This window comes from Pleurodeles waltl, chromosome 5 (genome assembly GCF_031143425.1).
Source record: "Pleurodeles waltl isolate 20211129_DDA chromosome 5, aPleWal1.hap1.20221129, whole genome shotgun sequence".
NCBI classification, from domain to species: domain Eukaryota; kingdom Metazoa; phylum Chordata; class Amphibia; order Caudata; family Salamandridae; genus Pleurodeles; species Pleurodeles waltl.
Window position 1 is genome coordinate 572515764 of NC_090444.1, and position 24043 is coordinate 572539806.

General features: G+C 42.6%; 1 protein-coding gene across 1 annotated transcript in view; it reads left to right on the forward strand.

Annotated features, from left to right (window-relative positions):
* LOC138297042 (uncharacterized) overlaps positions 1-24043 on the forward strand; it is a 337626-nt gene that overhangs the window by 186585 nt on the left and 126998 nt on the right. Inside the window, exon 2 of the mRNA XM_069236555.1 lies at positions 9003-9280. Within this exon, the coding sequence (XP_069092656.1) occupies positions 9003-9280 (278 nt within the window). The remainder of the gene's footprint in view (positions 1-9002; positions 9281-24043) is intronic.

Here is a 24043-nt window from a genome sequence, read left to right on the forward strand (position 1 = left end):
GCTCTGGGTCTAAAAAAAAGATCTGGGAGCCCTTTCTTTTCCAGACATGATTTCACATACATTAGCCATGGTAACTTCCCCTTATTTTGGAGAGCTAAGCAATCCCTAATACAATATCTGGTAAAATTCCCACCCGGATTCAACCAGCATTTAGTCCACAGTTACAAGTACGCAATTTTAATCTTGTCCTCCACAAAGGTCAGGAAATAAAATTTGCAGTATTTTTTGGAATACCCAATAGGCGATGCTCAAAACTATTTTCAACCCGCTGCACGGGGGCTACGTCATGATATCCCTAAGCCCTGCAGCATATGTGGCTGCAGAAATGCACTGAACCTTAAACAAATTTGAGATTTCTGGGAGAGATTTGTATTTTAAAGACCTAGCAAAGCAAAAAATTGCCTCTCCATTTCTCATCATCTGTTGAGATTTTATATCAATCCGGGCACTCCAATAAATATTAGAGCTATTAGAGCCATCATCTGCATATAAAAGAATTGGAACCTGGAACCTTGTGATTCTAGGAACATCAGCAGCCACACAATTAAAATGATCAATATTCCCATTAATATACTTCAAAAATAAGAAAGGGGCCAGGATACATCCCCTGCCTGACCCCTCTAGATTGGCCAATATACGACAACAGCTCTCCTTGGGGGCCTTATCTTACAGCTATTTTTAAATCATAATACAGGCGTTTTAGCCGGGTAAGCAAGTCATGATCAAAACTCATTTGTTCCATTATAGTCAAAAGTTTGTCTCGATTTACCAGGTTGAAAGCACTAAATAAATCTATAAAAGCCAGATGGATAGAACCTTGTTTTGCGCGTACGTATCTACTAATAATAAGGTGTAGGTTCAAAAATTGTTCCGTGGTATCCACCACTGGCCTAAAACCAAACTGGACCGATATTAGAGCCTTACATTCTTCAACCCATGTTTCTAATCGAGCCAGAATTACCCTCAACAAAAGTTTAGCTGTAGTGACTATCAGAGATATTGGCCTATAGCAAGTTGGCAAGGATCTATCACCCTTCTTAAAGATGGGCACTAGGGTGGCCAGACCCCAGGAGTCAGGAATATTGTCCTTTACTGCACTGTGAAATACTTTTGTTAAAGAAGGGTCCCAAAATGTTATATCTGTTTTTAAAAAGTCAACAAGGACCCCATTTGGGCCAGGGGCTTTGCCAGACGCCGAAAGAATTAAAGCTCTTTCCACTTTCCCCACTTCAATCGGCGATGATAATGGAACAGGTGGCGGGTCAACTAATTGAGCCTCACTATCCTGAAATTCAGAAGCACTATGTTGAAAAAACCCTTTGTATTGCGCAACCCATTCAACTTCAGTAATAAAAAAATCAGGTTTAGTATTTTTATCAGAATCAGTGAGAAAAGGACAATTAACCACCTCCCAAAGCTTTACATTGTTTTTAGTGGCAACTGCTACGGTTAGATCCTCCCATGCCCAAGCACTTATTTCATCTTTCCTTGCCTCAACAATGATCTTATATTCTTCCCTGGCCAATCATATCTCCAACCAACATCTGGGGGTGGCTCTAAGGGCATTTAACAGCCTTTTATGTGCCTCAGAACAAGCCCTATCAACTAATGTTTATTAGAACATTGGAATGCTGGGGGCTCCATTGGAGACAATGGAGTGCTGCGGGCTTTTACTGGCCGGTAAAAGCCCGCAGCGCCAACATTCCAATGTTCGCTTTGTTCACAGCAACAGCTGTGAACAAAGCCTCACGGAGCCCAAGGGGATTTAAATCCCCTCGGGCTCCGTGAACATTTTTTTTTTAAATAGAACATTCTGCCCTGTGTGGCAGAATGTTCTAATAGCCTTAGAACCCGCCGTAGCGGGCTCTAACGGCTATTAAAGTCCCTCTCCCTTGTTAAATGCCCTCGCCTTCGGCTCGGGCATTTAACGCGGGGAGCGGGCCTTTAATAGCCGGTAGAGCCCGCTACGGCGGGTTCTAAGGCTATAATGGGGGTTGGTCGAGGGGGATTACGGGGAGAAAGGGCATCTTTAATTGCACTACACAGAGCATTAAAACCATTCAGCACTCCCTGCTTTGTAGACTCCTCAGACAAACACAATTCAATTGGAAAAATGTTTTCTTGTACAACTTTTTGGACAAAAATAGAGGGATTCATGTGATCTCATTTAATCCTCAAACCTTGATTCTTGTTAAGGGACCCATTTAGTCTAGGTACTGGGGGAATAGAACTAATATCAATGTTAAAAGGGTGCCACCCAAACAATTTGTTACAGTATTGTACTCCAACAACAAATGTTGCGAGTCTGCTGAAACAATCATAAAATCAGTAATACTCCCATTAACCTGCCGGTAAAAGTGGGGATCGTATCTGACCCAAAACCTCCCAAAGGTTCCAATAAAACCACATCCAATTTAACAAGCAGCATATTAAATGTATCATCCAAAAGGTCATGTTTAAAATGGACCTTATTTATGCCCTCTTCATCCCACCTAGCACCACATGCATATGGCTTGGCTACATCACATAGTTCAACATTAAAGTTACCCAACCAGAGCACAATTAATTTCTCCCACTTAATTGATGAAAACCTATGCATAAAATCTTCAAAATAATTTAGTGCTCTGACCACATCACTACTAAAAATTTTATTATAGAAATTCACTAACAAAAGATCCCCCCACCTTCTCCCAAAAGAAACCAAAGAAACTAAGAACTGTGGGTTTGACCATCCAACGGATGAATTTATCCTTTCTAAACTTAACAAAACAAAGGCAGATAGATTGCCCCAGGATCTGCCGGCCACTGATGGTGTGGCCGGTTGGGCCATGGTAACGTAACTGTCCAAATCTATGGACCCTGCAAGTCTCCTGCATGCAAATCATATAGAACGTTCGGAGCTGATTCAGCCATTCTTGATTTTGGAGCTTACCCCTAACTCCTGCAACATTCCATGGCATAATCCTCAGCCCCCCTGATTCCACCCCCCATAATTAACTGGAGGGTGACACGGGGATAGCAACTTCCCCAACAGTCACATTATTTGTCCCTTCCTCTCTACCTTGCCTTTTTGTTCCTTCAACATGAAATGGGAATGGTAGGGTGCCTCTTGTTCGGTGATCATCTGGTTTGGATTCCCCCTGTCACTGGCACTTGCCCTCTGGGTAGCTTGCAGTCATTCATCAATCTGATCCAGGGAAGCAAGGACACTGAATCTGTTTCCAGACAAGATATGCGTATCATTTCCACCATTCTGGACCACCCAAGGGCAAGGATCCGCAAAGGGAACATTCTGCCACGCCTGGTTCAAATGACGATAAAAGAAATCAAGCAGTGAGATTTTTATGTGACTTTGTTTCACTCCTCCGGCTCTTACACAGGCATGAATATCCCCCACCAGCCTGGGATTGTCAAAATTGATAACAATTGTATCTCCTGGGGTTACCTTAGTTTAAGGACCTATAACTCCCACCCGCCGAGCCATAATTATCTCCTGCATTAAATCCCACCTTCTGGACAAATTTTGTGAAAGCCAATGAGCCACTTTATTTATTATGGCCTGAGTTGATTCGACCATTTTATCTGCTAAAGGTGGAACTTTTGTCAAAATGGCAACATAAGAACATGCTGCTGGGTGGGGGATGTATCACTGGTAGCTTATTCTTTGACTTCACCAGGCCTGGTGTGCTTGCCAACTTTACAGGCGAGACTAGGCCATTTCTGTTAGAAGAAAGAATGGAGCACACAAATAGTAATGTCATTCTATGAATAATGTTCAGATGGTCATGGCTCGTTGAGTATACGAAAGAAACATGGTGTAAATTTCCATCAAGGTGGTATCAATATAATAAGTATTCATTAGACAATTGCAGAAGAGAATCATAGTTAAGTAATTGAATAAATCATAAATATAGGATTTAATGTGGACATAGAAAGTTATCATACAATAATTTATAAAAAAGTGTTGAACAATATCACTATAGTTCCATATCACAAAGCTTATTTGTAAATGAAGTGGATGCACCAACAAAAATACATGTCACATCAACCATTGGGTGATTCATCCCCTAAAAAGAGAACATATACAGTCCCACAGATTGATGAAAAGAATGAAATTGTCCACTTGGAAGATTGAAAAGCTGAAAGATTCTGGGGGTGATTCTGAGACTGGCGGGCGGCGGAGGCCGCCCGCCAGTCTTCCCCCGACAAAATACCGCTCCGCGGTCGCAAGACCGCTGAGGGTATTTTGAGATTTGCCCTGGGCTGGCGGGCGGCCGCCAAAAGGCCGCCCGCCAGCCCAGGGCAAATCTACCTTCCCACGAGGACGCCGGCTCCGAATGGAGCCGGCGTAGTGGGAAGGTGCGACGGGTGCAGTTGCACCCGTCGCGTATTTCAGTGTCTGCTTTGCAGACACTGAAATATTTTGTGGGGCCCTCTTACGAGTGCCCCTGCAGTGCCCATGCCATTGGCATCGGCACTTCAGGGGCCCCCAGGGGCCCCGCGGCACCCCTACCGCCAGGAACAGGATGGCGGTAGGGGGTGTCAGAATCCCCATGGAGGATTCTCCCGAGCAGCGGAAAGTCGGCGGGAAACCGCCGACTTTCCGTTTCTGACCGCGGCTGAACCGCCGCGGTCAGAATGCTCGACGGAGCACCGCCAGCCTGTTGGCGGTGCTCCCGTGGTCGGTGACCCTGGCGGTCACCGACCGCCAGGGTCAGAATGACCCCCAATGTCTTCATCCAATTGACAGAAGGATAGTTCAGTTCATCCAAGTTCAGCCGACACGTGTTTCGTCCTCTAAGGGACTTTATCAAGGCTGATAAAAGACAAAAATTCAAACAATTTGTTTTTGCCCCTAATATCATTTGAGTCCAAGATGATATGCCTATAAACATAAGAAGTATCTCGTAATAGATTGGCATAGTAGTGACAGTGTTTATGTCTTAAGAGTGTGAAAACCACCATGATACCACCGATATATATTTCCGAATCCTAGGTGTGTAACAAAAACAGAAACCACAATACCAAAGATTGTTACTTAGTGTCTGAAAGTATGTTAACGTCAAAAAAAAAAAGTGATGAAAGAAAAATGAAGAGAGTGAAAATCCCAAGTTTATGATGAGGAAGACACCGATAGACAAAGAAAGCTTAATACATATCTGTTACACTGTATTGTGGAAATCCGAGAATAGGTGATGATTACCCCTATAGATTAGTGATTATTCATTAAATTCCAGACTGTGTGCCCAAATAAATATATTGACGACTGAAAAGATATATTGGATTTTCTACCTTAAGGTTTCCAATAATTTTTCAATGTCTTGGTAACCTTCATAGTTTAAGGTAGACGATGTAGGTCAAATGATGTTGAAAAATCTTTGGGAATCTGTAAAACAGGCAATCACAAATGTACCTAAATTCAAAAAACAAGAGAAAGTCCTATGGGGAAAGACTTTCTAGAAAATGGTGTGTCCAATCATTGACTGACCTGTGATAGGATTCTCCTAAGATGGAAGTCGAACGGTATGATTTCAAAGTAGTCCCTGCATCCTAGAATGTGGTGCCTAGCGCGAATGAAAAAAGGTTGCACTAAATATTTTATTAAAAAGAGAGATGAAAAAAAAGACTCCACGAAAATTTAAGTATCTGTGGAGTCCCTCGGTAAGGACGACGGATAAGAATCGTACATAATATGGGAACTGACAGTAACTGTGGGGGAGTTCCCATGTGTCACCTATCCCCCCTCATTGTCTGTAGACATTATTTGCTGTCCCATATTAATCCTTCAGTGGTAGTTAATACAAAAACTTAGCTGCTTGTTAAGTTCTTATTAGGGCATGAAGGAAAACATATCCAAAAAGACTCTCATCTTTAAACCGGCGTCCCCATGTATGGATAACAGACGTCAAGTGAGAGTTTCATAAGTTAGTTTATGAGGTCCCACGATTAGGACACCCGATATGGGTCGTAAGTGTCATATAGACTGAGAGTAGTCCCCGGGGAGTGCCTGTATATCGCTAATCACCCCTCGTTACCTTTGAAAATTGTACGCTGTCCTGCAGTCAGTCCTTCGGTGGCAGTATTCACAGATCAGTTATCCGTGAGAATAGCTTTTAAGCGTGAAAGAAAACAAAGAAAGGACTCAACTTTTAAAACGGCATCTCCACGTATAGATAGCCATCCTAAAAAGACGTCCATCTTAGAATCGTCAACCGGTAATTGAGTATAGTCGCCGGTAAATTGGTTGACAGAATGTATGTGGCAGTCCTTCTAGAAAACCCGGAATGTATGAAGAACGAGGTGGTTGTAAATCGCCAATCTTCAAAAGAGCTGTCACAGTCAAAACAGTGCGTGACGCAAAGGCTCGTGCGCTACCTGGAAGCAAAAAATAATAATAAAATCAGGCGATTGCTCAAACCCAAACTCCCCAATGAATATTGTAGTTCTTGGCGAGAAAAAAGACCAGTGCTCCTATAAGGGGGCGATGTATACCCATAGTCAGTTACACTAGGAAAGTGTGGAAGGAAAGACTAGACCGCATTCACGAAATCATGGAATAAGTAGAAGCCATCTTGAATACTCTATAGAAAACGAATAAGCTTTGTGATATGGAACTATAGTGATATTGTTCAACACTTTTTTATAAATTATTGTATGATAACTTTCTATGTCCACATTAAATCCTATATTTATGATTTATTCAATTACTTAACTATGATTCTCTTCTGCAATTGTCTAATGAATACTTATTATATTGATACCACCTTGATGGGAATTTACACCATGTTTCTTTCGTATACTCAACGAGCCATGACCATCTGAACATTATTCATAGAATGACATTACTATTTGTGTGCTCCATTCTTTCTTCTAACAGAATTAACTTGCTGGTACAAGGCCTCTTGTTCCAATACACATGCTTGACAACGGGCATGTTTTTAATGTTTGAGCACCTCAACAACATTCTATAATATAGGAATGTGCGGTAGTCTTCTGGTTTTTCTGTTGTCAGCTTACTTAAAGAGACTAGGCCATTTGGCCGAGACCCTTGAGTAGCCTGCAGGTGCCTCGAAGTATTGACCCTGGGATTACTACCAACCTCAGCAGAAGCGATTAGAGGCTCAGAATTTTAGATAATCTCCAAACCAGCTCCAGCAATGCCCCCTCCCCCCTTGTGCAGAGTTCGGATGACATTGGCACAGCTACATTTCCTGCAGATGGAACAGGTGGGTCTCTTCAGAGATTTTTCAGACCTTGGAGTTCTACCTTTACACCTGAAAGATGCTACAGTATTGGTCCCAAATTTATATCCAAATAAATCACCAAGGATGCCACATATTTCTTTCCAAGGTGAGTCCTGATTACATTTTAGCGAACTGGCAACTTGCTCCTGCTTCATGCCCCATCTATTGCTTAGCACTTGTTGTTTTTGTATTTGATGCCCGCCTTCTGCCCTTTACAGCGGATCCGGGGCCAAAGGAAAAACTGAAGCATCTGCTAGGTTTTCAGATAAATCTGAATTCTCTGTGGGAGGCCTAACTGCAGCCACTTCTATTTCCACATTAGCGTCCATTAAGACCTCATCAGTATGCCGTGGTGGAACCGTCATAGGGGGAGGAAAGACTCTTGGAGAAGGCTGCAGCATTTCCCTGGAAAACCACGGACTGCGAATTTTCCATTTGCACCTTTGGGATAAAACGTGAAGTAGTCAGCCCTCTACTGAAAGGGAAAGCCTCCTTTCAACCAACTTTATTTTGTTTGCAATAACATCAACTGCCTTCACCAAAAAATTGTCAGTCGCACAGGATGCCTTAGGCATACCAGAGGAAAGCCCCACACCAGCTAGCTTCCGTTTTCCCATAATATAAAAACAAAATGCCCAGACACCTGTGGTAAAACAGCCAAATGCCAAGGGTGAAAACTATTCAGAGTGAAAGATAAAATGCCGAATAAACAAGCTGCACAGAATCTTTAAGGGTTAAGACAAAAGCCTCATCATTTCATGACTCTCCCAAACACCTCATTACCGTCCACTCCAACTTGCAAAATAGAAGGGGCTGGCCCGGCCATGCCTCTGCCGGTCTACAATCGACTAATACAGGCCCGTTTTGGCCCGGTCTTTGCCCAGGCACGCGCCCGGGCGTGTCCCGCGTGCCTCCTGCGCGGCAGGAGTCCCACACACCTTAAGTAGCGCGTTGTAGCAGAGAAGCACTCTAAATGATGTAGTGCTGTTATCCACACACTGCCCCTCACAGTAAACTCCTTGGGCAACGAACTTCTGGTTTAGAGAGCGTCTCCTCCGACAGTTTAAAAGTGCAGTCCTTGGAGAACCGTGCATGTATATTTTGACTATACCCTAAACTTCCACTTTGAACACCAGGTCATTTAATCAGGTTTATGTGAGCTCAGATCAGTTACTCTGTGGCCATGTCCTCATGATTAAAAAAGGTGCACCTGTGAAGCGCCATCAGGCTTGCTTAAGAAGCTGTCGTAGGACTGGAGGTTCCTAAGTGCAGTAATTGGGGCTCACCAGAAGATCCCAATATCACCTCCTACGTCACATCTCTCAGATGAAAGGCCTGTGTTCTGAGGAGATCAACTCCTCCAAAACACTCAGAGGCAGCAATGCAGGCCTGAAGCATCGATGGATCGTCTCTCACCTACCTTGACTAATTTATCTTTATCATTTTTACCAAGCATGCCTCAGTAGCTGAAACCTAGCCTTTTAGTTTCGAGCCACTTATATCAGTCCGTATGTCCATATGTATAAATATGTTAAGAATTCTATAGAAATCACGTCTGCATTATTTAATGTATGCAGGCAGTATTATTTGGCACACAGTTATGTGTGCTTTACATCAGATGACTTCTTATGCCAATCCTTTTTTGTCATCATCCCATATTTTTACTTATAGTTACACAATGTGTGAAGTTGGGAAGCATGTTCTTGACTGCCATGTTTCTTTTTCTCTGGTTGCTTATATCTTTTATTTGTGTTTTAGCGTCGGTTGATCCTGTGTCAGGGACAGACCCTGCACATACATTCCACAGCCTGGATCAGAAACCTACAGGCACAACTGTTGGCTCTGCAGCAGCAGTTCAGGAACTCCCTTCAACTGCACTCACAGATGCCCTGAATGACGACGCTAACCATTTGAGCATCACAGACCAAGGAGCCCTTGTTACGCACACCACGTTAAATCGAGAGGATCAGAATTTGAACCACATGATGGTGGAAGCTGTTGATTCACAAACACCACCCAGCACAGCGCAGAACCTGGTACAGTATATTGTTATATATTTTGCAAACAACAAAGAGGACCACACAATACAAACAGAACACAAGTCACAGTTACTAGCCAGTCACTTTACTTAATCGTTCAGCTCAATTAAAATAAGTCATAAATCAGAAGTCAGACCAACATAGTGTCCAGGCCAAAGTATCAGGGGAGAGTGAGCCCAACAGCCTCAAGAAAATGTTTCTTTCATACTGCAAAATACGGTGAAAACCATACATGAACACAACTGTACAAGGACCACAAGGTTTGAACCAAGCAGGTTAAAGAAAGAACAATACAGTTTCTGAAATCACATTACTCAGCACTCTCCCGCAGATTCACGTAATGCAGTTCCCATACCTTGTGCCTTTCAGGCACCTAAAGTGTCTCTGCTTAATATACAAGGACGAGTTCTCATGAGAAACCACCGTGGTCCCAATAGCTGGGGTCTTGGTAACATTCACTCTTCGTGAAACCATGTGTCACAAAACTCCAAAGAAAACAAACATCATTCTGTACCTCGATAAGTGACATTACATCTCAAATCAGTGTTTTACAATGTTGCTTGTGCATGAATAGTGTACAGGGCGAGACAAGCACAAAAGATGATTACATGCTGAACAGATGGTTGCAGGTAGCACTGACCATTTCAAAACTGAGGCAACCATCAGCTAATATTAGCGTAAGCACAGTCATCTCAAGCGTGTCTTTATTTCAATGCATGTTCATTTTCTTTCACTTTGTTGAAGCCATTGTGCGTTCAACATCGTGTAGTATCAATAAATGTTATTGATTAACATTATTCATGATATGCCCAACATTAATATTTTTGATAAATGAGATAATGCTGTGTATACCAGTATTGTTAAGCATATTAAGAATATGTTAACTGGTATCAAACTAAATAATTCAAGTTTTCAATTTAGCAGAAGTACAAAGACATCAAACAGTATTTTATAACTGAGTTACTTTTTGGCAGGCACTATCTAAAGCTATCCTGGAATATCTCTTTATAAAAGCTAAACTGTCCTTGCTCTGTGAACAAGCATTGGCAAAAACAATGTAGTGGTGGGTGGCCATCATGGAGTGTTATTTTGAATACTACTAAAATAGCCCTCATGTTGTGTCTAAATGCATGTGACAGACAATTTTGAGCAGTATAAAAATGCCATACAAAATAACATCATTATACTGTTCCAAAATGTCGGTCATGTGGTGACCATCTGGGATGTATACAAAGTAACATTCCCAGACGGTGGCCTGGCGTTTTTGGCTTTGCCACTGTTTCTGCTGCAATTCTGTAACCATTGGCAAAGCCAGAACTGACAGTGATGGGCAGCGACTGGAAAGTCAATGTTGGGTCAGCTGAGGAGATGGAGAGGGAGAGAGAGATGGAGAAGGGAGAGAAACACTGAGCAGCAGCAGTGCTCGTGTTGACAATGCAGTGGGGAAGCAATGGAGAGAGTATGGTATATGGAAAGAGCAATATGGAGGCAGTGTAGGGGACTATATGTATTGAAGATGACTGGGAGGGGGGAGTTAAGGAGAGGGAGAGCGAGAGAGAGAGAGAAACAAGAGATTGAGAGACTGAGACACAAGGAGAACATAAGAAGCAGGACATGCACTTGTTAACGCGTCCCTTTATGATAATTTATTACACATTAGGACTCTTTTTAGGCCAATGAATCTTTTGACCCAGTTGAGAGACACCTTAGGACGAGATAGCTAATCAATATGTCAATCAATACATCAATAATGTAATCAATATTTATTACCAAAATGCATTTCACTTTAGTCAAAGACATTAATCAATCCAAGACACCACCATGATCTGGCAGTCATGAATAACCACACCAGTTTAGTAGACTTTTATGAGTTTATTCCCTATTAATTACAATTCTAAAAGCAGATGCGTTAATCTCAAAACCAAGAAACACAATAGCATAGTCACAATATGGCAACTCTGATAAGATTTCATTTAGGCAAGAATCACAAACATTAGAACATAACATGGCGTGTACATAGATCAATTTTAGCAGAGTGCCATCAATGCGTCGGTTCAACAAAGCATAGATTCAGTTGTTAGTCAATTTGCGTCAGTTTAGTGAACATCTGTCCTAACCACTGATTAGCACTGGCATGTTGGGCTTCATGCAAAACAATTTAGAACACCAATTTGGAAAACATCTAGCTATGGTCTCTGTCAAAAGTAAGCAGTTGCTACCTAGAAAGGAAATGCAAACATACAAATCACAATTTCATTGTCATAGTTACCCTCCAAGGTTTCGGTCAGCACTCAGGTTCAGTCTTCGTCTTCAGGACATCAGTTGATTCGCCATCAGTCAGAACTCAGCTCTGGGGCAAAAGGGGCAATTACCTCATAAGGAGGAAAAGTGTAAATGGGCAATCTAAGGAAAAGGATGATTCTAAGTAAAATCAGCAAAGTCACCAGGCAAAGTGAAAAAGTCTCTGGATCAAATCAACAGCATTTCCCTAACCAATTCTAATGGCTCCCCGTGTCATGGTTTTTTATCCCTTTTTCGTAGTACATTCCCCTAAAATTTCATTGGTCCATGGTTATACCCCACTATATTTACCCTATTAGGAAACAGATTATGTCATTAATCTTTCACCCCATATTATTTTACTTACATTTTATTGGCCCATATGTTTGACGTCTTCAGAGGTAGCATGTCCGGTATGATTTCATCCTTCTGTAATTCTTTGCACATCTTTTGGTCTGTAGCTCCATTGTCTACACTGTTGCATTTTAGCTAAACATTTCTACAAGCAAGATGAATTTTCATGAGAACGGATCCACTATGGTTACATTCAGCTTCTAGTTGAAGGAAAACAAGAGTTCATGTCCTTTTGCGAGTCAGCACACTGCACGTTAGAAAAACACATTTAATATGAGAGCCAGGCAGCTAAGCTTCGGCTCATGCTAACTTAAGGCCTGCAAGATTTATTTTAGCATAACTTTAATAATCATAATCATTAGTAATTAGTACAAAACCATACTTTAATATCATATTTTATCAACATTAGTCATTTCTATTAGACCCGTATACATTGACGGCCACTCCCAGTGGTCACATTTCAAGTGCACGTTTAAGCAAAACCCATTAATACAATTTCTAAGCGGCATTATCACATATTAGTTCATAAACATTTCATGTTAATATAGATTATATAAACTACGCTCTCTCAGTCCCTCCTCTGATGACGCTCATCATCACAAAAACCTTTCCCTTTCAACCTTTCACTTTCAATTTTTATTTCACTTTCAATTTTTCACTTTGCGCATAATGCGCATTTCAACATCTTGGCCTTTGTGTGAGCTTTCCCAAATTTCATTAAATATTTTCTCCCTTTCATTTCTTCATTCCTCTTGCTTCTTTTTGTCCAATTTCTTCTAATTCTTTCATTAATTTTGCAGGCTCCCCATAAACCTAATAAACAAACTAAGACAATTAATAGACCCCCTAATATTTTTGCAAGCACCCCGTTCCAAATATTACTAAACCAGCTGCCTACTCTGGCAATTCCTTTTCCGACTTTCTTCCACACTCCCTGTTCCTTCAAATCTTTCAAATCTGCACTATCTCTAGTTAAGTTAGTAAGCGTACCTCCAATCTTTTTACTATTGTCCAGAATGAATGAGCAACAATGACGCTCGTTGAGCATCTTGCAGACTCCGCCGCTCTTTGCTAAAAGAATGTCTAAAGCAAGCCAATTTTGAAGAGCCATAGCTCTTTCCGCAGCAAGTTCAGTATCCATCAGGAGTATAGCCCCTGTGAAGTTTGTTCGTCAGCATGTTATCCACAATAGTAGACAACTTTCGAATCTTTACGGAGTTTAAGATAACCCCCACTGAAGGAATTATGGCTCCAAATATGTCACCAACGACAGCGGCTGCTGTCTCTCGTTTTTGTCTAGCATGTTGTAATTCAGACATTTTAGGTATTTGCTTTAAGTCATCAATCTGGTAAATCTTTGGGAAAACTATCCCCAAATAACATGTCCCATACTATCCCTTAGGGAGACGTTAATAAGCATTAAGTCCACAGATATAATAGATCCCAGGGATAGCTGGATCCTCTCCATTTAACATGAATGTCCACTTACTCTGAAACAAAAACACATGCCTGCATTTACTCGTTCCCACAAATAAAGTGTCATGATCAGATTTTGGCCTATATATACACAAAGCCTTCCTACATGTAATGCATCTATAGCTAATTTGCCTTGCGTCTTTATTGCAGTGTAAGCATAATCATTCGCATATGTGTGTTTCTCTAGCCCCTTTTCTAATCTTTCCTTCAGTGCTTTGTGTCTATCATCAGTGTGATCTAAAAAGCTTTTCTCTACAGGTGTTAATAAGCAAGTCAGATTGTTGCGGTGTGCATAAGCTGTCCCAAATGTCAGTGTTGTTTCAAAGAAACCTCTAACTAATTTTATACTATGCTCCTTAGCTAATTTATTCAAAAACTCAATCACAGGCACAAAAGAAAACACTACATCTAAATTTGAATAAAAATATTGCACATGTTACTGGTCAAAGAATCTTGTTAGTAGCAGACTACAGCTTATCCTGTAAGTTAAAGGAAGACTATGGTAGGTGACCCCCTCTTGTACTGATGAAGGAATCTTTGTACACACATAACAGTTTCTCGCATCCATGGTATCAACATACTCGTTCAGCAAGCGATAGAAGACATTAGTGGAAAGTTCCCCCCTTGAATTAGTTCCCTCATGCAAGTGTTGTGTATCTTGCTCAAATGTTTCCCACGGTGTTAGTGTAGCAGTTTCAGGTTTTGAAGCATTATTAGTTGCTTTCTTATCCAACCACCGCATTCCTACAATCACTCCCAAAATTATTATTGCACACACAATACCTAATATAACACTTAACCAACCACACACTTTACCCTTTTTTCTACTACCTCTATTATAAGCCATGGTCTGTAAAGAATCAGATAGCAGAATAACTCAAAGCAAACAATCAACTTGAGGACGATTTAAAAGCTCCTTTTTTTTTTTCTCTAATGCAAAGTCTCTCTTTTTCTCTGCATGTATTTACAGCGTTTCACTCACCCCAAGACCCTTTTGTCAAATCAGGTTAGCAGCTTGTCATAATCGGTTTTCTTCAAAGTCAATTCAGGTTTTAAATGTCACATCCGGTAATTTATAAGTCTCTTTTCTTAGCTTTCAATTTAAATTTCTCGATTTTAGCACAGTCTTTTTCCCTGTTGAATTCAGGTACTGTAGTATTGGCCTGGCACTTCTCGATCAAAACAGAACGCTAAGAATTCTTGTCGCCACTCAGATGTCGTTGCATATGCCCATTCAGGACCTGTGTACCTTCTATTTGCAACTCTTTTTCTTTTCAGCCTGCGTTCACTCTGCAGCTCTCCTTCACTTAAATCCTCTTTTCTGGTTGTGTCGATTTCTTCCTCTATTGTCTGACCTAGGACGATCTTTTCCCTTGCAGCTTGTTTCATTGGCCAGTTATCACCTTTGTGCATTTTCTTCCTGCTTGGCCTTTCAGGACGCTGAACAGCACCCTCCTCTTGTGCTATGGTGTTTTCTCTTGACGGACCTGCAACTGGCTCGGGAGATGCCGGTGTGCCTTGACCTTCCTCTATTATTTCCCCTTCTTCCTCTGGGTCTGTAACAGGTTCAAGCTCTAACCCGTACCCGTCTACTTCTGGGAGAACCTCTCCTTGACTTAGTTCTCCTGCTGCCTCTACTGAGATAGGCTCACTGTCACCTCTCTCAAACTCGTTTACTGCTTGAGGGACTAGGCCATCCTCAGTGGGCTCTCCTGCAGTCTCAGTTCCCCTTTGACTGTTCTCCGGCCCTGAGACTTCCTTCTCCGGAATTGCTAAGTCGGAAACTTGAAGTTCCTCATCAGTTGGACATGTCACTTTCTTTGTGTGACTGGCATGTATCCAGTTTGGAACGCCTGCACATTTCACAGCAGTGGTTGTTGTCAGTATTACTTGATATGGCCCCTTCCAGCACGGCTCCAAACACAACATCCTTACATGCTTCTTGACAACCACCCAGTCACCGGTTTGCAGGTTGTGACCTGGATCAATGATCGGTGGCAATGTGTTGGCCTCCACCTGGTGGGAAAAAGAGCTAACCACATCAGCCAAACCTTTGCAGTAGTCCAACACCATATCATCCGTGATATTCACAAGAGCATTTGCAGGTACTGCAGGCAACCTCATAGCTCTCCCCATCAAGATCTCATGGAGTGATAGTCCTGTCTTCTTATCGGTGTGTTTCTCATTGACATCAGCACTAAAGGTAATGCATCTGGCCACTTCATATTGGTAGCTGCGCACATTTTTGCCATCCTCGACTTCAAGGTACCATTCATTTGTTCCACTAGTCCTGATGCTTCAGGGCGGTAGCTACAATGCAGCTTTTGTTCAATGTCTAATGCAGCACACAAGAGCTTTATCACCTCATTGTCGAAGTGTCTGCCCCTATCTGATTCTAAAGAGACCAGAAATCCGAACCTTGGTATTAGCTCCCTAAGTAACAGCTTTGCAACTGTGAGACTGTCATTTCTACGTGTAGGGTAGGCTTCAATCCAGTGACTGAAAACACACACAATCACCAACACGTACCTCAAGCCTCCACATACAGGCATCTCAATGAAATCCATCTGCATCTTGCTAAACGGACCTCCAGCTCTCCCTATGTGGCTCAAAGTCACCACAGTTCCCTTTCCGGCATTCATCTGTTGACAGATGATGCATCTGTGACAGGTAACTTCTGCAGCTTGTCTGAATTTCAGATTGAACCAATCAATTTTGAACAATCTGATCATTGCGTCTCTCCCAAGGTGTGTCTGACCATGGTAAAGTCTTGCAAAATGTGATAAAAGACTGTTTGGCAAAACCAGTTTCCCCTCCTCTGAGACCCACAAGTCATCAGCTCTTTGTACGCATTGCATTCTCTGCCAGGAGCATTTCTCTTCCCTGTTAGCACGACCCTGCAGTGGTTTTAGCTCATCTAATGTGTCAACAACTCTTAATGCAAAGTTCAGACACGTCTCATTTTCAGTTTGCGGTAACAATTCCCACTGATCCTCGAACGATATACAGTTCAATGCTCAAAACCTTGCGACTTGATCTGCTTAACCGTTTCCCATTGACACAAAGTCCTGTGACTTATCATGAGCACTGCATTTCACCACAGCAATTTCAAGAGGTAACTGGATCGCATGCAACAAGTCCTTAATCTTTTCACCATTTTTCACTGGAGAACCAGAAGAGGTCATGAAACCCCTCTGTGACCACAATTGGCCAAAATCATGTACAATTCCAAACCCGTATCTGCTGTCAGTATAGATAGTGACTTTCAGATTTTCAGCTGCGTGGCATGCCTTGGTAAGGGCAATGAATTCAGCCACTTGTGCGGAATACACTCTTTCGAGCCAAGAGGCTTCTATAATACCAGTGATTGTACACACAGCATATCCAGCTCTTAGTATTCCGACTGAGTCTCTCAAACATGATCCATCAACAAACATAATGCAGTAATTCTCTTTTACCTGCGTATCTTTAATGTCAGGTCTGGGATTGGTGCACAGTTCTGTTACCTCAAGACAGTCATGTTCCACTTCCTCCGAATTACTAATCTCAGTATTTTCAACAGGAAGAAGAGTTGCCGGGTTCAATACAGTACATTGCTTTAAGGAGACATTAGGTGACCCCAAAATAATTGTCTCACATCGAGTAAGTCGGGCATTTGCCATGTGCTGGGTTTTAGTTCGAGTCAACAGAGTTTCAACTGAATGTGGAACCATTACTGTTAAGGGATGTTCCATCACTATGCCTTCACACAGTGTGAGGCTCTGACCAACTGCTGCAACTGCGCGCAAACAACCCGGTAAGGCTGCTGCGACTGGGTCCAAGGTAGTTGAAAAATATGGTACAGGGCGGTTTGCACCTCCGTGGACCTGTGTTAAGACAGACAAAGAACAAGCATCACGTTCATGACAAAACAGTAGAAAAGGCTTCGTGTAATCAGGCATACCTAAGGCTGGTGCCCTACACATGCACTCTCTCAATTCCATGAATGACTCAAGCTCTTCCTTAGACAGAACTATGGTATACAGTTCATCCTTAGTCTCTTTGCCTGTCAGCTTTATCAATGGTTTGGAGATAATCGAAAAATTGGGAATCCACTGACGACAGTAGCCCACCATTCCCCGAAACATTCTGACATCTCTCTTTGTAGTCAGGGGATTCATCTGTAGTATGGCTTTTACCGTCTCGTTTGATATTCTCCTGGACCCCTTTTCAATCAGGTGCCCTAAGTATTTCACCTCTTTCTGACAGTACTGCAGCTTCTTTGGGGATACTTTATGTTCGTTCTTTCCCAAATGGTTCAGTAAGGCAATTGTGTCATACCTACAGTCGTCTTTTGTTCTGGACGCAATCAGCGAGTCATCAATGTATTGTACTAGAGTCGAACTGAAAGCCAATTCTAACGACTCCAGGTCCTTCTTCAATATCTGATTGAAGATGGATGGTGACTCAGAAAACCCTTGAGGAATTCTGCACCAACTGTACACCCTGTCCAGCCTGAACAAACTGAATAAAAATTGTCTGTCCTCATGAAGAGGCACCGAAAAGAACGCTTGTGACAAATCCACAACTATGAACCACTCTGCATCACACGGAACCTGAAACATAATCACTGCTGGATTTGGCACTACGGGGAAACATTTTACCACAATCTCGTTTATTTTCCTCAAATCTTGCACAATTCGAACCTTCCCACAAGGCTTTTTCAAACCCATTATTGGTGAATTACACGGGCTGCTCAATACCTCCTTCAGAACTCCTTGCTTTACAAAGTCTGCAATTATCTGTGACACCTGAATAAGGACATCTTGTGCCATATGGTACTGCGGCACCTGGGGAAACATTGCATTTGGCTTTACCTGTACTTTAACCGGGCCACGACCACCCCTTGTAATGTTCCTGCTTCTGCTGCCCCCCCTGGTCTGTTGCCTTTTTTTAGTGATGGGGCCGCTATGGTCTGTAATATTAAAGCTCTCAATATCAGAGATCCTATTTGTCCAGGGGATACATCTGATGTGGACTGACTACGCCATTATTCTTCTGACAAATCCTGTACCCCACATTATCAAGAAGTGCCTCCCCTAGGATCTCCACTGGATACGGGGTTCAACTCCTTAGGGGCCCCACTTTATACTATTAATTCGATTCCCAATCCATTTTTTAACGTTGACTTATGTAAGCTGGGTTGCAGCACTGCACCTGGGAAACTACTGTCTTGGAACATAGCGGGTATTAAGAGCAAATTATCCGACCCAGAGTGGGGGTCCTATGTCGATTCTTTTTCCATATGCATGTTCCAGGAAACCTGGTCCAAGGACTGTGTGTACAGGCAAGGTTATTGCTGTTTTACTAAAAAGGCAACTCAATCTACTAGGGGAAGGGCGATTGGGGGTCTATGTACCTAGGTCAAGCTGACTGAGGTGGGCAGGGTTAAGGAAATTGCTGTTGATTCCTGTGATATTCTAGCAACAGCAATATGGCCAATTTCAGGCGTTCCCGTAGTATGTATCAACATTTATAACAGACCAGGTCCTTCTAATCTTCAGTCTGATACTATCCACCTTTTGCATAACCTCCTATCTGATTTCCATTCGAGATATCATGTTATTATTGCAGGTGATTTCAACGTTCAAATTGATTTTGACTCAGCTTTTTCTGAGTCCATTCAGGCCACCCCCCACTTTCATCCCATCCAGTATCTTGTATCCCCTCCCCTAGGGTGCTGCAGATAACAGACCTTGCAGTCACATATGGCCTCCGTTTTGGAAATGGTCGATTCCCAAATGATAACCCTGCCAAACCTACCTTCTTCAGAGGCTCTTATATTAGCACTCTGGATTACGTCCTTTTTGATCTACGAGTCTGGCATTCCATAATCGATGTGGAGGTTGGCTTGAGGTGTACCAGTGATCATGCCCCCTTACAAATTGCATACAACGTAACGCTTTATAAAGGGCACGCTCCCCTTCCTGCTCTGGACGCTTCCAAAGTTCCACTGGAATTATCCAGCAACAGGCGTGTGGTGAGATGGTCTTCGTTCCTGAAATCCAATCAACTTAGCGACAAGCTTCGCGCCCTAGTTCCTTGTCACCAGCTCTTCGATGATTCTACTGTATTTTCTCCCACAGAAGTTATGTCTTCCCATGAGGCTCTTTTTGCGGACCTTAAGGAGCTTTTTACCAAAACTCCTCCAATATATAAGAAACCTCTTGTACCCAATTGCAAATGGTTTGATAAGGAGTGTCGGGAGGCCAAGAGCCTTCTGTCTAAAGCCTTAAAGCTAAAGATCAGGGATACCATTGTACATGCGAGACAAAACTATGTTTCTACTTGTAAGTTATCCAAATTTAAATATGAGGAAACCCTATGGAAATGCTTGGCGGAGGCGGCCAGTGCTCGCAATATCAAACTTTTCTGGTCTCTGGTCTCCTGCAGAGATCCTACCCTTTTACTCACTCCTGAGTGTCACATTGATGCAGAAACCTGGCTTTCTCACTTTGGGGATCTGTACGGGTCCTGCCCGGATCCAGATAACACTCCTCCTAATCTTTTATCGCCCCCTTCTGCTGTTAAAAGAAACAGAGCTGGCTATTTGTGCACAAAATATAGGGAAGGCTCCTGGTCTAGACGGCATCCCTTCGGATTTGTATAAATCAGACTTATCCGTATGGACCCGGTACATCAACAGGGTTTCGAATAGCGTCCTGACAACTCGTTCTTATCCGAACTCGTGGAAGGTGGCAATTATTGTTCCCATCCACAAAAAAGGCGACAAGAGCTCCCCAGGGAATTACAGACCCATTAGTTTATTAGATAACCTGCAAAAAATGTTCTCTTTCCAGCTCCTAGCCAGACTAAAGTACTGGATAACAAAAAATCAGGTTTTAAGCCATCTACAGGCTCGATTTAGGGACAAGGTCAGTAGTATCGACCAGGTCTTCCGATTTACTACCATCAAGTGGAAGATCGTAGACGCAGACCAAGGCCACTTATTCGTGGCCTTCGTTGATCTGAAATCTGCGTTCGACCTTGTCCCGTGTGCTAAGCTTTGGGAGGTCCTGAGCTCTACTGGAATTCCGGGCTCTATGATCAGTATTATTAAAGATCTTTACTCTGATAATTATGCCAGAGTTCGTTGGGGTCCGGCTGGTGACCTGTCTTCAGCTTTTCCTATAACCCGCGGCGTGAGGCAGGGGTGCGTTTTGGCGCCTATCTTATTTTTACTGTTCATCAATGCATGTATTCCATATCTTTTAGATCCTTATGGCGATGCTCCAAATCTGGGAGGGCAAAAGTTTCCCTGCCTTTTGTTTGCCGATGACTCCCTGTTACATTCACGAACTGCAATGGGCCTCTCAAGACTGCTTTCCCGTTTTATGGACTTCTGCAAGGACCATGGGTTGGAAATTAACTCAGCAAAAACTAAATATATGGTCTTTGGGGACAATAGGTGCAGAATAAAGAGGACGGTGTACTTAGAAGGTGTTCCGCTGGAAAGAGTGGGCACCTTTGACTACCTGGGCATTAAATTGGAAGACTCGCATTACTGGCATGCTCAGCGCCAGAAATCCTTACTGTGCTTGAAGCAAAGGGCGGGTTGCATTGTTAGATTTGCTTCTAGATCTCCCAAATTTGCAATGTCTCCTGCCCTCGAAATATACAAATCTCAAACGGGGGGGGCTCTTTATGGTGCTGAACTCTGGGGCCACTGTAGGCTGGTGAACTTGGCAAGGGCAGAAAACCAATTTTTGAAAATGCTGCTTAAAGTACCCTCGAGTACTCCATCTTTGCCCATTCGAATGGATTTAAACCTCTTTTCTATTTTGCAGATTGCTGCTTTAAGGCCCTTGCTATTTTGGATTCGGCTTTGGTCAACAGATGCCCTATCTGCATTTTGTTGCGGGCTTCTATCCTTGGTGGGTCATAACACCATTATCAAAATCAAATGGTGTGATTACGTTAAACAGTCTCTAACTCTCCTAGGTTTAGGGTCCTACTGGACGGACCCACCCTCTATTCCCAAAAATGCTGCGCAGGTGCTGAAGGATGCTTTTTGGTACAATGTTCAGACTATGCAATTTGCTAAGACCCGCTAAGTTCCCGCTAAGTTCCGCTCTCTATGTCGGACAAGTTCTTATCAATCAAATGCCATTATGAATTTGAGCCCTTCATGGATATTGCACTATCTCCATTCGCACAAGCTCTTTTTGTTAGATTTAGAGTAGGGTCTCTCCCTTTATGTTCTTTGACGCATAATTGGCCTAGCTCCACCAACAGATCTAAGTTTTGTCCGATGGGTTGTAAAAGTGAAAAGTCTATTTAACATGTTTTTTTTTTCTGTCATGCATACCTCAAACAAAGAGCCTCTTGGATTATCCCGCTTTTTAAATCTATTGGTGTCAGGTCTCACCTTCATGCTGAGAGAATTCTAAAATCTGATCCATCTGTCCAAGTAGCTTTTCCAGTGGCAAAATTTCTCGAAGCAATCTGGCGCCTTAGATTAGCTATTTTAAAGAATAATTCAGGGTAGTTAATTTTTATACTTATTTATGCATATTTATTCACTCATGATGATCGATTTTATATCTCCCCTTTTAGTATAAAGTTTCTTTTTTTTTATTTTTTTTATTATATTATTGAGTATTTATGGATCCTTGGAAGTGGCCCCTTGTTGAGGGGACCCCCTTATGGCTAAATGACTCATTTCTGATACCTTGGTTGGATTTGAACTCTCTTGTACTTTTTAATTCTTTACTGTGCATGTACTTTAGTGTCTTTTACTATTTAATTGTTATTGTCTGCACTGTACTTTTATGGTATGTTTTTTACCTACCAAAATAAAGTTAAATATGTATGTATGTATGTAACCGGTTCAACTCCTTTTATCAATCACACTTCCTTTCCTGTCAGGTCCCAGACTTTATCTGTCACCGATCCTTGCAACTCAGCTGGCAAGTCAGTTACTGTAAGCATCAGGAATAGGGTTATCAAAGGGTAGTCTTCATTTGCGGTCTCTGTTTCTGATTCTGTAAACTGCCCATCATTCCCCTCATCATCACTGTTTGTTTGCACCTCAATTCCATCATTAGAACAGGTAATTGAACATTTAGTCTTGCACAGTAAGTCTCTTCCCAGTAAGGATACATACTCGAATCGCAGACTACAAACTTATGCAGTCCCTGAAAGTTGCCAATCTCAACTTGAACCGGGTCAGTAATCGGATTTGTCAAGTACTGGTTTGCTACTCCTACCACTCTTATGGTATGCCCTGAAAGTGGCAATTTCGGAACCTCTGCACTTCTGACTGTAGAGCGTGTAGCTCCCGTGTCAACCAAGAATGATACCTTGTGACCCATCACCTTTCCCTCTACATTGGGTCCCCTCTGATCTACTTCTAGGGATGCTGCAAGCCTGCACTCTTCACTGTCTGAACTGTCATCCGACCATTCATCATTCATTCCATCTTCACCACGCAATGGGAACTGCTGTACTGTGTTATTTTGGCTCATTACTTGGCCTGTGACCTGCTGAGGAAGCATCACCTGTTGCTGTCCCATTGGAGCTAATGGTAATTGCATTTGCTGTCTACGTACCATGGGAACCTACTGTTGTACTTGCTGCATTTGTGCTGGATGAACACGCGGAATTTGTATTTGCTGCATGGGCTGTAACCCCTGCATCTGAACCATATTATTCTGGAAGTTCTGATTTTGACCCCTCAATTTTGGGCCCCTCACATTTTGAAATGTACTGACATCAGTGCTTTGTTGAACGACACCGTCATGCACCGCATTCGGGCATTCCCGCTTCCAATGCCCCACGCCCCCGCACGCGTGACATGGTGACATATTTTTCATCCCTTGCGCATCATTTTGGACCACAACAGTATTCAAGTCTGGACCGCGATTCACAAAACCTCGACCTCAACCTCTCGGTTGTGCCTGAAACACGCTATTCCCTTGCGGTTGCTGCTGTACCATCTGCTGGATTCCATTCCCTTGCATACCTGCCTGCGCTGCCCTTATCTGCATCACCATCACTTTCTCCTTCAACTTTCTCTGCTTTAGCTCAATCTCGTCACTACAGTATTTTGCATACTGCAACACCTCATCAATCGGCTTCGCTTGCCAACAGATCAAATGATTTTTAATCATCTGGCCAACCTCTGGTCTTAGCCCTTCAACAAATCTGAACACAAGATGGTTCATGTCTTTCAGCTCTAAAGTCTCAGTACCACTGTAATGTTTGAATGCTTTCAACAACATCTCATAATAGGCATGGATAGACTCTTTAACCTGCTGTGAGGTCCGGTCAATTTTCTGCCAATCAGTCACTTTGGGCGACACTTTCTGCTTCAAAAACTCAATCACTTTATGATAATACCTTTATCACCTCCTCAGATGGTGCTCCGGTCACCTTATCCCTTGCCGGTTCCTGCGTCGGCCAGTCCACACATCTCTTGCAGTCAAGCCATAGGTCAGGGGAACAATGATCTCAAACAAAGTATTCAAGTCCTCCCAGAGGCACTTTGCAAGTTTTACAAACCTGTCTGTCTGCTGATACAACTCTATCGGTTTCTCCCTCAACCTTGGGTAACCATTTGTAAAAGACAGAGGCGGTGATTCTAACCGCGGCGGGCGGCGGTCGCCGCCC